At 33.3% G+C, this 13,541-nt stretch overlaps 1 protein-coding gene and 1 long non-coding RNA gene across 3 annotated transcripts in view; one reads left to right on the top strand and one right to left on the bottom strand.

Moving 5' to 3' along the window:
- The window catches only part of LOC132423319 (uncharacterized), a 41,921-nt gene that overhangs the window by 16,660 nt on the left and 11,720 nt on the right, over positions 1 to 13,541 (bottom strand). The window lies entirely within an intron of this gene.
- SLC12A2 (solute carrier family 12 member 2) overlaps positions 1 to 13,541 on the top strand; it is a 108,878-nt gene that overhangs the window by 91,369 nt on the left and 3,968 nt on the right. The window contains exons 20-26 of the mRNA XM_060008922.1: positions 967 to 1,092; positions 3,909 to 3,956; positions 5,411 to 5,533; positions 7,028 to 7,139; positions 8,830 to 8,916; positions 10,197 to 10,332; positions 13,180 to 13,247. Of these exons, the coding sequence (XP_059864905.1) occupies positions 967 to 1,092; positions 3,909 to 3,956; positions 5,411 to 5,533; positions 7,028 to 7,139; positions 8,830 to 8,916; positions 10,197 to 10,332; positions 13,180 to 13,247 (700 nt within the window). The remainder of the gene's footprint in view (positions 1 to 966; positions 1,093 to 3,908; positions 3,957 to 5,410; positions 5,534 to 7,027; positions 7,140 to 8,829; positions 8,917 to 10,196; positions 10,333 to 13,179; positions 13,248 to 13,541) is intronic.

The following is a 13,541-nucleotide window of genomic DNA, read 5'->3' as shown; positions in this document are numbered from 1 at the left end:
TAATAAATGATATACTCTGTAATTTGCTGAGATTTAAATGTGATTGGAAGTTCAAGAAAATATTTTCACGTGTTTATAATCATAAGAATTGTTTTGAAAGTCTCCTTATTCATCATTAAGATTTGGAGACAGGAATTTGCTTTAGCACAGGGCTTAAGAGCATAGGCTGTAGAGTCAGATATGCTTTGCAAATTCCAGCTTTTTCTCTTAGTAGTTTTGTAGCTGGGGCAAATTTGTTGACTTCCAAGCCTCAGTTTCCTCATCTTTATTCATAAGGCTATTGTGAAGATACTGTCTGTGAAGCTCTTAGCATAGTGCTGGCACTGAGGCTTACATACTTTCTATTGTTATTTCTCTTAATATACACATATCAGTGATGAGGATTATGGACAGAAGATCAATTTCATATTATGTTTGTCTTTATGATAAATCTTTTTTATTGTGGAAGCTAAACGTTTACTAACTCCTTCCCAAAAAACAAAAAATGAAGAAAGTGCTTTAAAAATAGAGACGGCACTTTCACCATGAGCTTAGGAAAGAACTCTATCCCCTAGTTTTGGCTTTATAGTCATGGGTATAATTTTTCACTGTTGTCTGTCATCTTATATGTATATGAACATTTGTCACATCCTAAATTTTTTCATGTGTAAATGACTTTTGGAGTAGAGTTGGTTCACATTTTATACATCATTCTTTTGTGTACCAGATTCTTATGTTCTGTACATCTCACTCATTACTGATTCCCCATCACCTAATTCAAATGTCTGACAGTTAGTTGTGGCTAAAGATATTTAGTTGAATAGTCATTTCAAAATTGATTGTCACATTTGTTTATAATAAGAAATTATTCATTATAAACTTACCATTATCAACTTTGCTTAAAATTGTCATTTAATTGCTATTATACCATGATGCCCTCTTTTGTTAAAAGATTCAGATAACATTTTGAATACTTTATGTCTACAGAAGAATTACTGTCATCACAAGAGAAGTCTCCTGGTGTTAAGGATGTGGTACTAAGTGTGGAGTATAGTAAAAAATCAGATTTAGATACTTCTAAACCATCTAGCGAAAAATCCATTACACATAAAGGTAATTTTTATTCAAACAAGAAGTTTTATTAATGGTAATGTTTTAATTTTGGAAGAAATAGTTTTTATTATATGGTATGTCTTACAAAGTAACCAGTTCTCAAACGTGTATTGTTCATTTCTAGTTGCTCAGGTAAAATTTATGCCTTTCCAAGATGGCTACAAATGATTATTTTTAAGGTATTAAGTAGATCATAGAACAGAAACCATGCCAGTTTATTAAACATGCTCTTGTATGTTTTTATTTATACTTAATTTTAATTTGAAGCATAGATTAATCTGAACTTGGAAAGAAACATGGTAGTTTTGGAGTAATGTGTATATAGCATATGATAACACTGAAAGGAATGATGTTTATAAAATTAGTTTACATAATTTTTTTTGTAAATCAAGATACTTCAATACCAGGGGTTTTGTTTATGTGCTGAGATACTCAGAATATTTTTACATCTACTGTACCTGGTATTGTTCAGGTAAAACAATGTAGTAAAATATCAAGTATAATTTTATTGCTCAATGTAGTCTCCTCCCAAGAAATGAGCAATTTACGTTTGTCTGCTGAACTGTTGGGCCATAATTACAGAAATAAATACTCCTGGTGGCTAATGTGGTTTAAGCCAAAAAAAGATTTCCAAATCTCCTGAGACTTTGGGATAATTTCATCCACAAATCTCTATGTCATGTTTATGAGAAGGAAAGAGGAATGACTTCCAAATCTTACTCTCCCACCCTCACTCTCCTACCTCTGTTCAGCCTAGTATCTCCATCTGTCCTACTCCCAGCTGACATGCAACAAGAAAAATCTGCACTGTAAATCATCAAACCGTATCATACTTTTGCTTCCTGTAAAATAATTACCATTCTTTTTCTGAAATTGATAACCTTGGACAACTCCTACCTCTGAAATCTCTTCTAGATTATTTAGAAGCATTAATGTTGCTTTTTTCTTTCCTCCTTATTTACCTTGTTTGCTTAGAGTAGTGGTAGTTGAGAGTTTAGTTGAGACCCATTTTCCATATCAATTCTTTGCTGGCTTGATTATAATCTTTTTTTTTCTATTTCACCTCAAAATTCTATAAACTGGTTCTGATAACTCTTCTTATGTTCCTGCATTTATTTTTAGTTTGTGGTATACATTCTTTCATTTCCTCTTGTTTGTTGTTGTTGTCATTTTCTCTTGCCTAAAACAGATCCTTTCTTTACGGAATCTGTTAGGAATTAACAGGTAAAACTATGATAGGAGGAGAAGTAATATATTTATCAGGCATCTACTGTTCCTCTCACATTGTAGTAGATGTTATCCATTCATTAGCTCATTAATGTATGTCACAATCTTATGAAGTCTATTTTTATAGAGTAGGGAACTGGGTCAGTACATTTCTACTCATCTTTTTATTATAAAAATGTAAACGCCTTTAACTTAGTTTAAATCATTTTTCAGTGTCAAGATTTCCTTGACATTTCTGAGCTCTTTGAAATGAATACAGAATGTCCATAGTTATATTTATGTTTTTTATCATCATTAAAAATAGATAATATCAAATATCTACTTTATATGAACAGTAATATTTAATACTATTAAATTAAATGTAATAATTGAAATGTTTCTTGTTCCATAACAGGCATAAAAATTAGCATTCAAAAATAGCATTTATTTTGTGCTTATTTTCTATTTAGCCAATTATTTTCAAAATTAGTACAGAAAATATAGGAAAGTTTATATAATTTTAAACGTCTTCAGAATTATAAACATTCTGGTATAGTTATTATATTTCGTACGTCTGTCTTATTGAGGCATGCAGTATGCAGAGGGACAGAAAGAGTACCCTTTGAATATATGTTTTGTGCTAGGCACTGAGCTGAGTGCATTAATGCTTGCAATATGACAACCTTAAGAGGTAGGTATTGTTCACCCTTTTAACAAATGAGGAAAGTGAGGAGTTAAGTAAAGTAACTAGCTTAAGGTCACACAGCTAGAAGAAGGGTTAGAGGTAATCTTGGAATACTGGGAGTCTGACTCAAGAGCCCACTGCAGTGTACTCTTTCCTGTCCAAGTTGGGAGTTTTATGTGCCTTAAACAAATAGTACAGCTTAGAATAGGAAAAAAATTTCAGATTAGGAAAACTATTAACCCTAGGAAATATTTATAGGTATGTAAATGGACCAACATATGCTATATACATGCATGTACACACACACGTGTATATATGTGTATGTGTATATATATATATATATATACACACACACATATACATATATGTATATATATAAATTTATGTATTTGAAAAATCACTCCTGTATAACCTGGCATTTTATATAAACCAAAAGACTCTTGTCTCTGATCAAATTCCTAAATATTTCAAGTGGTGATTAATTTTTACAAATATCAAATATATCTATTAAGTGCTTCTAAAATTCCTTGTCAGTCATTTGCACAGTGATGCAGTGGCATGTTTGAAATTTATGTATTACTTGCAACATCAGTTTTATAATATCATATTTCTACTTTATAAGCCAGAGCAACTAATTTCAAGTATGAAAGTTTAAAAGTTTAAAAATTCTAAAGTTTTTGTCCGTTTTACAGGAATGAAATTTAGGGGTGGGTGTTACTCAGTAGCCCTGTTGGAGGAGTCTAAAATATGTTTGCTTTTTCAAATCCTGAACACTCAGTGTAGAAAATATCTTCAGTCTTAATTATTTTTCACACTGTTTCTTCATACTATGTTTTATTTATAAATGTGTTCTAGTTACATTTTCATTATTTTATTAATAAGAAGGCAATTAACTTATATTTTGTGTTTTTTAAACATAATCTAGATGAGGAAGAGGATGGCAAGACTCCAACTCAACCACTGTTGAAAAAAGGCAGGCATTTTTCATCATTTTATTTTAATCCTTTTTCTCATACTGTTAATTCTTTAACTCCAATCTTATTATTTTCTTCCTTTACCTTGGTTTTTATTTCCATGGTGAGGTGATGTTACAGTTTTTTATTAAATGCAGATTAGAAAAATTATCATTAGGCCAACTAAAGCATTAAATTACCCCAGGAAAAGGTGATATATCAAAGACAAATTCCTTTAAATCAAAGACAAATTCTTTTAAATCATGGTAGTATTTCAGAAATATTCAAATCCTGAAAGTCAGTATTTTAATTTTTAAATTTAAACTGCATGGTTTAGATGATAAGTAGAGACACTGAAATAGGTTTATTTACAGTGTCACTTGCATTCTTTACCATCAGTTATACCCAGCCAAGTCCTTAATTTTGATACTAATATATTTCTCATTTCAAAAATTACAATATTTCTCACAGTCCTGCTGCGTTTGGGAGATACAGTCATGTCAACGTACATGAATTTTATGAGAAGGAGATAGAGGTGAGAGTTATGGAGCAGTGTGGTTTGGTAGCCATATTATTTCATCATGCAAAATCATTCGTCATGTTTTGCGTACATCATGGCAGCATGAAAAGTGAATGACAGACATTCTACAAAAGTGATCAGACTTCCTTCTGTGGATTTATGCTTTTAAAATTTGGTGTAGGGATTTCATTATAGTCATTTGCTTGCTCACAGAGTCGGTGCTGATTTTTTTTTCCTTCCTTTTTAATTCCTGGGGATACATAATGGGAACTCCCTTGATAAATTGTTCTTTAGACCTACAGTAGATGGGTGCCCTTCCTAGGAGTTCCCACAGTCTTTCTGTGATTCAAAGAAAGATGTGGTGGTTATATGGCTTTAGAATTGGGCCTCACATATTGAGGGGACAAAAGTTAGGTATAGATGAGGGAGTTTTTCCTTAGACTGAGAGGTTTCATTGTGATAACTGCATGACTGTATTGATATGTCTCCCATTTCTTTCTGTCTTTTATATTACAGATAACGTTACATTTAAAATTTTTTTTGAGCTTTGAATTATTGAGAAACCAGATTACAAAAGAAATTATGTTCATGGAACGGGCATAAGCTTAATTTGCCCAGTTAGCCTGAAACAGCTTTTCAAAAATCAAAATCTAGCGATCATAATTTTCTTTAGTAGTTTTTATGATTCTCTTTCATTCAGAATGCTTCAAAATATTAGAAATTAGGCAAGATAATTTGGATGAGTTTCGGTATTATAGAGATATTCTTTATCTGTAACCCTTTTAAAAGTATATTTAAATTGTAAACAACTATAACCTTATGATTGATGTCATATATACAACTACATTATAAACATTTGAATATACAAAAGTTAGGGAACTATGGGAATTTGGCAAAATATACTTTAATATTTACCTTCTCCCTAATATCTTATTTTTCTGCTTGATCCTTCAGAACCCAAAGGCCCTGCTGTGCCTTTAAATGTAGCTGACCAAAAGCTTCTTGAAGCCAGTACACAGTTTCAGAAAAAACAGGGAAAGAACACTATTGATGTCTGGTGGCTTTTTGATGATGGAGGTAAGGTTGCTAATATATGTTTTTAAGAAGTTTAAATTTTCTGAAGTTTTAGGGGTAGTACTAGGAAATGGTATATACTCTTCATTGACCCCATTCCCGTTAAGCCAGGTCCCCCAAAGCAACAGGATTAGTTCCAGAATCAGGCATCACACTTTGTTGTCCTGTCCCTTCAGTATCCTTCAAATTGAAAGTTGCTCAGTCCTTCCTTGAGCTTCATGACTTTAACATTATTTTTAGATATTACAGACCATTTTGTACCAATGTCATTTGATTTGGAGTGCTTTTTAATGATTCATCATAATTAGTTTCTGTGGGTAGAAATATCACAGAAGTGATGCTGTGCCCTTCTGTCTGCGTCTTATCAGGTGGCATAGTGTTGATTTGTCTCATCACTGGTGAAGGTAGCTTTGACCATTGAGTAAGGTGGTTTTCCCAAGGTTTATATACCGAAAACTTATCGTTACCCCCTTTCATGATTATGATATTTGGGGCATGGGGAGTTACTTTGAGACTATGCACATATACCATCATTACTGCTATTTTTGGCACCATCTTTAGCATCCATTGATATTTCTGCCTGAATTTATTCTTGCTGTTACGATTGTTGTGGTGTGTTTGTGGTGTCCAAATGGTGATTTTTCCAATCCTGTCATTTCTTCATTTATTAGTTGGTGTTTAACTATAAAGAGGAGCTTTCTCTTTACTTCTGTGTGGACTTATGGATTCCTGTTTTATTCAGTGGATTATGATTTTTTCATTCTCATAGTTTGTTTTGATGTTGTCCCAGATTTGGCCAGCAGTATTCTCTTTAGGATAACTTCTGTGTCCATTTGTCATGTCCAAATCATTCTTTATTTTCTGATAAAATAAGACATTCCAGGCTCAGTTTTGTACTTTACCTACACCAACACTTGAATCACCCTTTATCCAAAGAGGCTTGATTCCTTTTAGTGGAGAATGGTATTTAGAAACAAAGGTCAGGGCATTAGAAATGCCCGTTTCTACTAGGGTGTGACTGCTCCCAGGCCCTCTTAGTGGATAGATGTAGGAAACACACCCCCCCACCCCCCCACACACACACCTATTTGTATATACAGGTATAGATTGAAACCACTTCCATTGCAACACTGCAGGGTTCGCTCCAGCTTCTCCCTTTTTATGTTTCTCATTCCATTGAGAAACATGGCTCCCGTTAGCTTCAGTGAATACTCTCTTTTCCTCAGTCCTGATATAACCAGTCTCCCTACCCTGCCAGGCCACTATCTCATTTCTTTGACTTCCTCGCATGGGCCCTGACTCCACTGGGCCTCTCTCCTTATTCAGGCCAAGTGGCTTTTTGACTGAATTATTAAGGAAGGACTGAAAGAACAAAAGAACAATTTTCTTTCATATTGAGTTATAATAAAGGTGTTTTTAGCAACTAACTTGAATTAAAAGTTCTTAATTGAGAAATTAGTGTTTTAATAAGTGATTTGTTATATTTTTATGATTCAGGTTTGACCTTATTGATACCTTATCTTCTGACTACCAAGAAAAAGTGGAAAGATTGTAAGATCAGAGTATTCATTGGTGGAAAAATAAACAGAATAGACCATGACCGGAGAGCGTAAGTCTGTTTTAAATTGATGGGCATTTATCTAGTAGTACTTCATTATTTCAATATAGATTTGATAGGGATAACAATTAGACAACACAGAAAATGTCAGTCATGTTGCTCTGTTCTGTAGTGAAGCTGAAAAGTCTAGTTAAACAAGTAAAACCTCATTCTCTTTTAGTCTTAACGTTTAAGTTTAGATTCTTGGTTTTACTTATATGTAATATTTTTTAACATATTGACATTTTAGAAAATCTTTATTAAATACTTGCAGCATCAAAGTGTTAAGCAGCCTTTTTTAAAAAGAAAAATCAGGGTAAAAAATACACAAAAGTGATATTTTTATATGCATTATATTTTGTAGACTTCTAGACAACAGAAATGCAGGATGGCATTGTCCATTTTCTTATTTCTGTCTGTCCTGTCACAATTCTAGTTCTGGTTTCATTGCTTCTCTAAGTACACTGTGTCTCATCTCTGATCATTTCGTAATATATCATGCATATTGCTCCCAGTTTCACGTTTAGAAAGCAAAGCTTTGATCATGTGATGCCTCTGCCCCAAATATTTTTAACTTCTTCTCTGTTACACACCACAGAGAGTCTAGGCGATAGGGCCCTTTACAATCTGTCCTCCTGTTTCCTTTCTGTCTATATCTCCTATTCCCCCAAATACGCCTTGTACTTCAGTTTACATTTCTACATCTGCTCTAAACAAACATATGATTTCAGACTTTCACTTCTTTGCCTGCTCTCATCTGTCTACTACAAATAGTTCTTCACTTGCCTCCTCCCTTCTCTGTTAAAATAACTCCATTCTTTAAAACCCCAGTACTTATTGTCACCTTCCTTATAACGCCTTCCCTGTTTCTTTGTAGTTGTTACATTCCCTTCCTGAAACACGATATACTTGATACCAATCATTACATTCTGAGGCTTGAATTATTTTCTTATCTTAGATTTGAGTTTTGTGGGTCCTATAACACATATTAGGCACTTAGTAGATTTACACTGGAGTTGAGCTAAGTGTTTATACATTTCAAATCATGAATTATGCAAGAAATACTAGTAATTTAAAAGTTAAACCTATAGCTTGTTTGTTTTCTGTTACCTTAATTTAGAAAACTCATTTTATTAAAAATAAAATCCTGTTTTGTTAATTGCTTTTCCTGTATGTGTGTTTCAACTTTTTTATTGTTACCACCAAAGTTTAATTGCCAACTCTGCCTCCAAAAAGGTATTTATTTACTGAAAAATTAGAGGCTTATTGGAGCTCCTTTTCACGTTTGTCCCAGTTTTAAAAAAAACAAACAAAAAAAAAAAGCTGTGAACTTAATCTGCCATCAGTTATAGCTTCAGTTTTGCCCGAAAAGTCAGAGTTGGACTAATTTTAAAATAACTGTTTACTAGTTTTTACTGAAATACATATACTTACCAATATAATTTGACTAAAATTAACTTTAAAAAAACTAGTTGCCATTCAGATTTCATTATTAATGTCTTGCTCTGTCCATTCATTATTGGATACTAAGGAGAGATTCAGAGAAAGTAAAAGAATACAACACAAGTTTCTACTCAGAATTTAGATGTCTACTTTGTAAGTTAATTCAGATGGACTCTGTTTAGTACCTATCGATTCAGCCATAAATAGAATAAGAATACTTCTATATACACCCTTCATGTGTCTCAATGCTTTGTTCTAGGATGGCTACTTTGCTTAGCAAGTTCCGGATAGACTTCTCTGATATCATGGTCTTAGGAGATATTAATACTAAACCAAAGAAAGAAAAGTAAGTTATTGGATTAATTACTTTGTATAAATTTCTGATTCTTTTATGGATGACCTACTCAGACATGCTAACAGATCATTTAACTTAAACTAATTACCTGGGGACTTTGCCTGCTGTTAGTTACATGTGAAGTCAACTTGTTTTTAATCTAGCAGATAGTTGGCATGCCTATTGCAGATATTGAAGTAAGTCTAAAGGGTTTTTAATATTTAGAGAAGAATTCAATTACTGATTTACCAGTAGTTTTTGAAAATCATTAGTGCCACAGAAATTCCACATGGTTCTTTAAATTTCCATTGTTCATTATGACCACTCAGTCCTTACTCCACATGTGTAACACTTTCCACTATTTTGTTTTTTTACTGAAATAGGGAAAAAAATAAATCTAAGAATTTGCCTATAGTAATTGCATTCAGAATTCTCAAGAGTCAAAGAAAAGTAGACTTGTGGACTATTCTACCTGGAAATGGTATATGGAAGTTGTTATAATTATATATATTTATATTACTGTACATAATTTTAATTACTTTCAGATATATGTTGAATATCTGATGAAGCTGGTATAAAGAATTCATTTTAAGTAGAGAACAGTAAGGTATACCTTGTAAGGTTGTAGTCAGGGAGACATTTTTTTCTCTTATAGAAGAATATATACTAGGAGATTTGTATGAGACTGGTTCTGAAAAATATGTTTTTCACATTCATAGAGGTTTAGAATGCTGTTCATGTTCTTCCACTATCTTTTTTGTCCTTTTTAGTATCTTTGGACCTACAGCTTAATTCTGGATCTTAAATGTTTAATATCTGCCCTTTCCTCCCTTCAAAATGTTCTAGTACCTCTTCTTACACTACTTCTCTTCAGTGGTACTTGAACTGGGAAAGCAATTGAGTGTTTTGAGTAAAGGAGTAACACAATTAGACTTAATGTTTAACAGGATCATTTTGGCTAATGTGATGAAATTTATTTAGGTTGGTGGGCTGGGGTATAGGAGTAGGGGCACATACAAGGAAACCTGCACTAGCAGTTAAAATTGCAGTTCTTTTATTATGAATATGATTCTAAATTTCTAACCAGTTAGAGAAACTAGTGATTGCTATTTTCAAAATAAATTGCCAGAGTGATTGTTATAGTCAGAGTATGGAAGGGAGCACGATGGTTGGAAAACACTAACTTCTATAGTTATAATTACACTAACTTTTCAAGTTATAATTTAGTGTTTAAGATCTTACTGTTAAGTAATTCAGCATAAGGTTAATTATCTGTATTCTGTTTTTCTAAGTATTGTAGCTTTTGATGAAATGATTGAGCCATACAGACTTCATGAAGATGATAAAGAACAAGATATTGCAGATAAAATGAAAGAAGATGAACCATGGCGAATAACAGATAATGAGCTTGAACTTTATAAGACCAAGGTATTCTTTCTCTCCTGCTTCCTTTTCATTAATCTTCCATGTGATTTTTTTAAAAAATAACTTAAGACATATATATCAAGAACTGCAGTGGGACATTAAAAGGATCATACACCATAATCAAGTGGGGTTTCTCCCAGGAATGCAAGGATTCTTCAGTATTTGCAAATCAATCGGTGTGATACACCATATTAACAAATTGAAGGAGAAAAAGCATATGATCATCTCAATAGATGCAGAAAAAGTTTTCGACAAAATTCAACACCCATTTATGATAAAAACCCTCCAGAAAGTAGGCATAGAAGGAACGTTCCTCAACATAATAAAGGCCATATATGACAAACCCACAGCCAACATCGTCCTCAATGGTGAAAAACTGAAACCATTTCCTCTAAGATCACGAACAAGACAAGGTTGACCACTCTCACCACTATTATTCAACATAGTTTTGGAAGTTTTAGCCACAGCAGTCAGAGAAGAAAAAGAAATAAAAGGAATCCAAATCGGAAAAGAAGAAGTAAAGCTGTCACTGTTTGCAGGTGACATGATACTATACATAGAGAATCCTAAAGATGCTACCAGAAAACTACTAGAGCTAATCAATGAATTTGGTAAAGTAACAGGGTACAAAATTAATGCACAGAAATCTCTAGCATTCCTATACACTAATGATGAAAAATCTGAACGTGAAATTAAGGAAACACTCCCATTTACCACTGCAACAAAAAGAATAAAATATCTAGGAATAAACCTACCTAAGGAGACGAAAGACCTGTATGCAGAAAATTATGACACTGATGAAAGAAATTAAAGATGATACAAATAGATGGAGAGATATACCATGTTCTTGGATTGGAAGAATCAACATTGTGAAAATGACTCTACTACCCAAAGCAATCTACAGATTCAATGCAATCCCTATCAAACTAACAATAGCATTTTTCACAGTACTAGAACAAAAAATTTCACAATTTGTATGGAAACACAGAAGACCCAGAACAGCCAAAGCAATCTTGAGAAAGAAAAACGGAGCTGGAGGAATCAGGCTCCCTGACTTCAGACTATACTACAAAGCTACAGTAATCAAGGCAGTATGGTACTGGCACAAAAACAGAAATATAGATCATTGGAACAGGATAGAAAGCCCAGAGATAAACCCATGCACATATGGTCACCTTATCATTGATAAAGGAGGCAAGAATATACAGTGGAGAAAAGACAGCCTCTTCAATAAGTGGTGCTGGGAAAACTGGACAGGTACATGTAAAAGTATGAAATGGGAACACTCCCTAACACCATACACAAAAATAAACTCAAAATGGATTAAAGACCTAAATGTAAGGTCAGACACTATCAAACTCTTAGAGGAAAACATAGGCAGAACACTCTATGACATAAATTACAGCAAGATCCTTTTGAACCCACCTCCTAGAGAAATGGAAATAAAAACAAAAATAAACAAATGGGACCTAATGAAACTTAAAAGCTTTTGCACAGCAAAGGAAACCATAAACAAGATGAAAAGACCACCCTCAGAATGGGAGAAAATATTTGCAGATGAAGCAACTGACAAAGGATTAATCGCCAAAATTTACAAGCAGTTCATGCAGCTCAATATCAAAAAAAACAAACAACCCAATCCAAAAATGGGCAGAAGACCTAAATAGACATTTCTCCAAAGAAGATATACAGATTGCCAACAAACACATGAAAGGATGCTCAACATCATTAATCATTAGAGAAATGCAAATCAAAACTACAATGGGATATCATGTCACACCGGTCAGAATGGCCATCATCAAAAAATCTACAAACAATAAATGCTGGAGAGGGTGTGGAGAAAAGGGAACACTCTTGCACTGTTGGTGGGAATGTAAATTGATAGAGCCACTATGGAGAACAGTATGGAGGTTCCTTAAAAAACTGAACATAGAACTACCATATGACCCAGCAATCCCAGTACTGGGCATATACCCTGAGAAAACTGTAATTCAAAATCATGTACCAAAATGTTCATTGCAGCTCTATTTACAATAGCCAGGACATGGAAGCAACCTAAGTGTCCCATCAACAGATGAATGGATAAAGATGTGGCACATATATAAGATGGACTATTACTCAGCCCTAAAAAGAAACGAAATTGAGTTATTTGTAGTGAGGTGGATGGACCTAGAGTCTGTCATACAGAGTGAAGTAAGTCAGAAAGAGAAAAACAAATACCGTATGCTAACACATATATATGGAATCTAAGAAAAAAAAATAGTTCATGAAGAACCTAGGGGCAAGACAGGAATAAAGACACAGACCTACTAGAGAATGGACTTGAGGATATGGGGAGGGGAAAGGGTAAGCTGTGACAAAGTGAGAGAGTGGCATGGATATATATACACTACCAAACGTAAAACAGATGGCTAGTGGGAAGCAGCCGCATAGCACAGGGAGATCAGCTCGGTGCTTTGTGACCACCTAGAGGGGTGGGATAGGGAGGGTGGGAGGGAGGGAGACGCAAGAGGGAAGAGATATGGGAACATATGTATATGTATAACTGATTCATTTTGTTATAAAGCAGATACACACCATTGTAAAGCAATTATACTCCAATAAAGATGTTAAAAAAAAAAAAACTGCAGTTGGTTATGAGAGGAACCAGTGGTGTAAACTAAATCTACTTTAAGTTGTAACTATATTTGGATAGTGCAAAGCATTAATTTTTTTTAAAATTCTGGAAAGATATTTTTATTATACCAAAATTGATTTTGGTTTCTTTTTGTCTACTTAATAGCTTTATGAACCAGGGTGAATTCCAGTTTTCAAAAGGTCTAGTAATGACGTTGTTCTGTTTTATTTCAGACATACCGGCAGATCAGGTTAAATGAATTATTAAAGGAACATTCAAACACAGCTAATATCATTGTCATGTAAGTAATACCTATACAAAGATTTCCTTGGGTATTCACTTTATGATAATTCAATTAGGATTCATTTCTATTACCAAGTATATATAACATCCATAATGACTTTGTGGTTATGAGGAAAAATACTTATTAAATATACTTTGCTTTAAGCATATGAAGAAATCATTTAAGATAGGAGGAAAGAAAAACAAAAATATTAAGCTTGCATGAATCTAAGTACTTCTTTATCATAATAGTTTAATCTGCAATTTTTCCTTTATCCTTTTTCCCACTTTTAAAAAATCCTTTAGCTTTGGA

The sequence above is a fragment of the Delphinus delphis genome, chromosome 3 (genome assembly GCF_949987515.2).
Source record: "Delphinus delphis chromosome 3, mDelDel1.2, whole genome shotgun sequence".
NCBI lineage: Eukaryota > Metazoa > Chordata > Mammalia > Artiodactyla > Delphinidae > Delphinus > Delphinus delphis.
The sequence above is the reverse complement of the archived record's forward strand: the minus strand, read 5'-3'. Positions and strand labels throughout refer to the sequence as shown.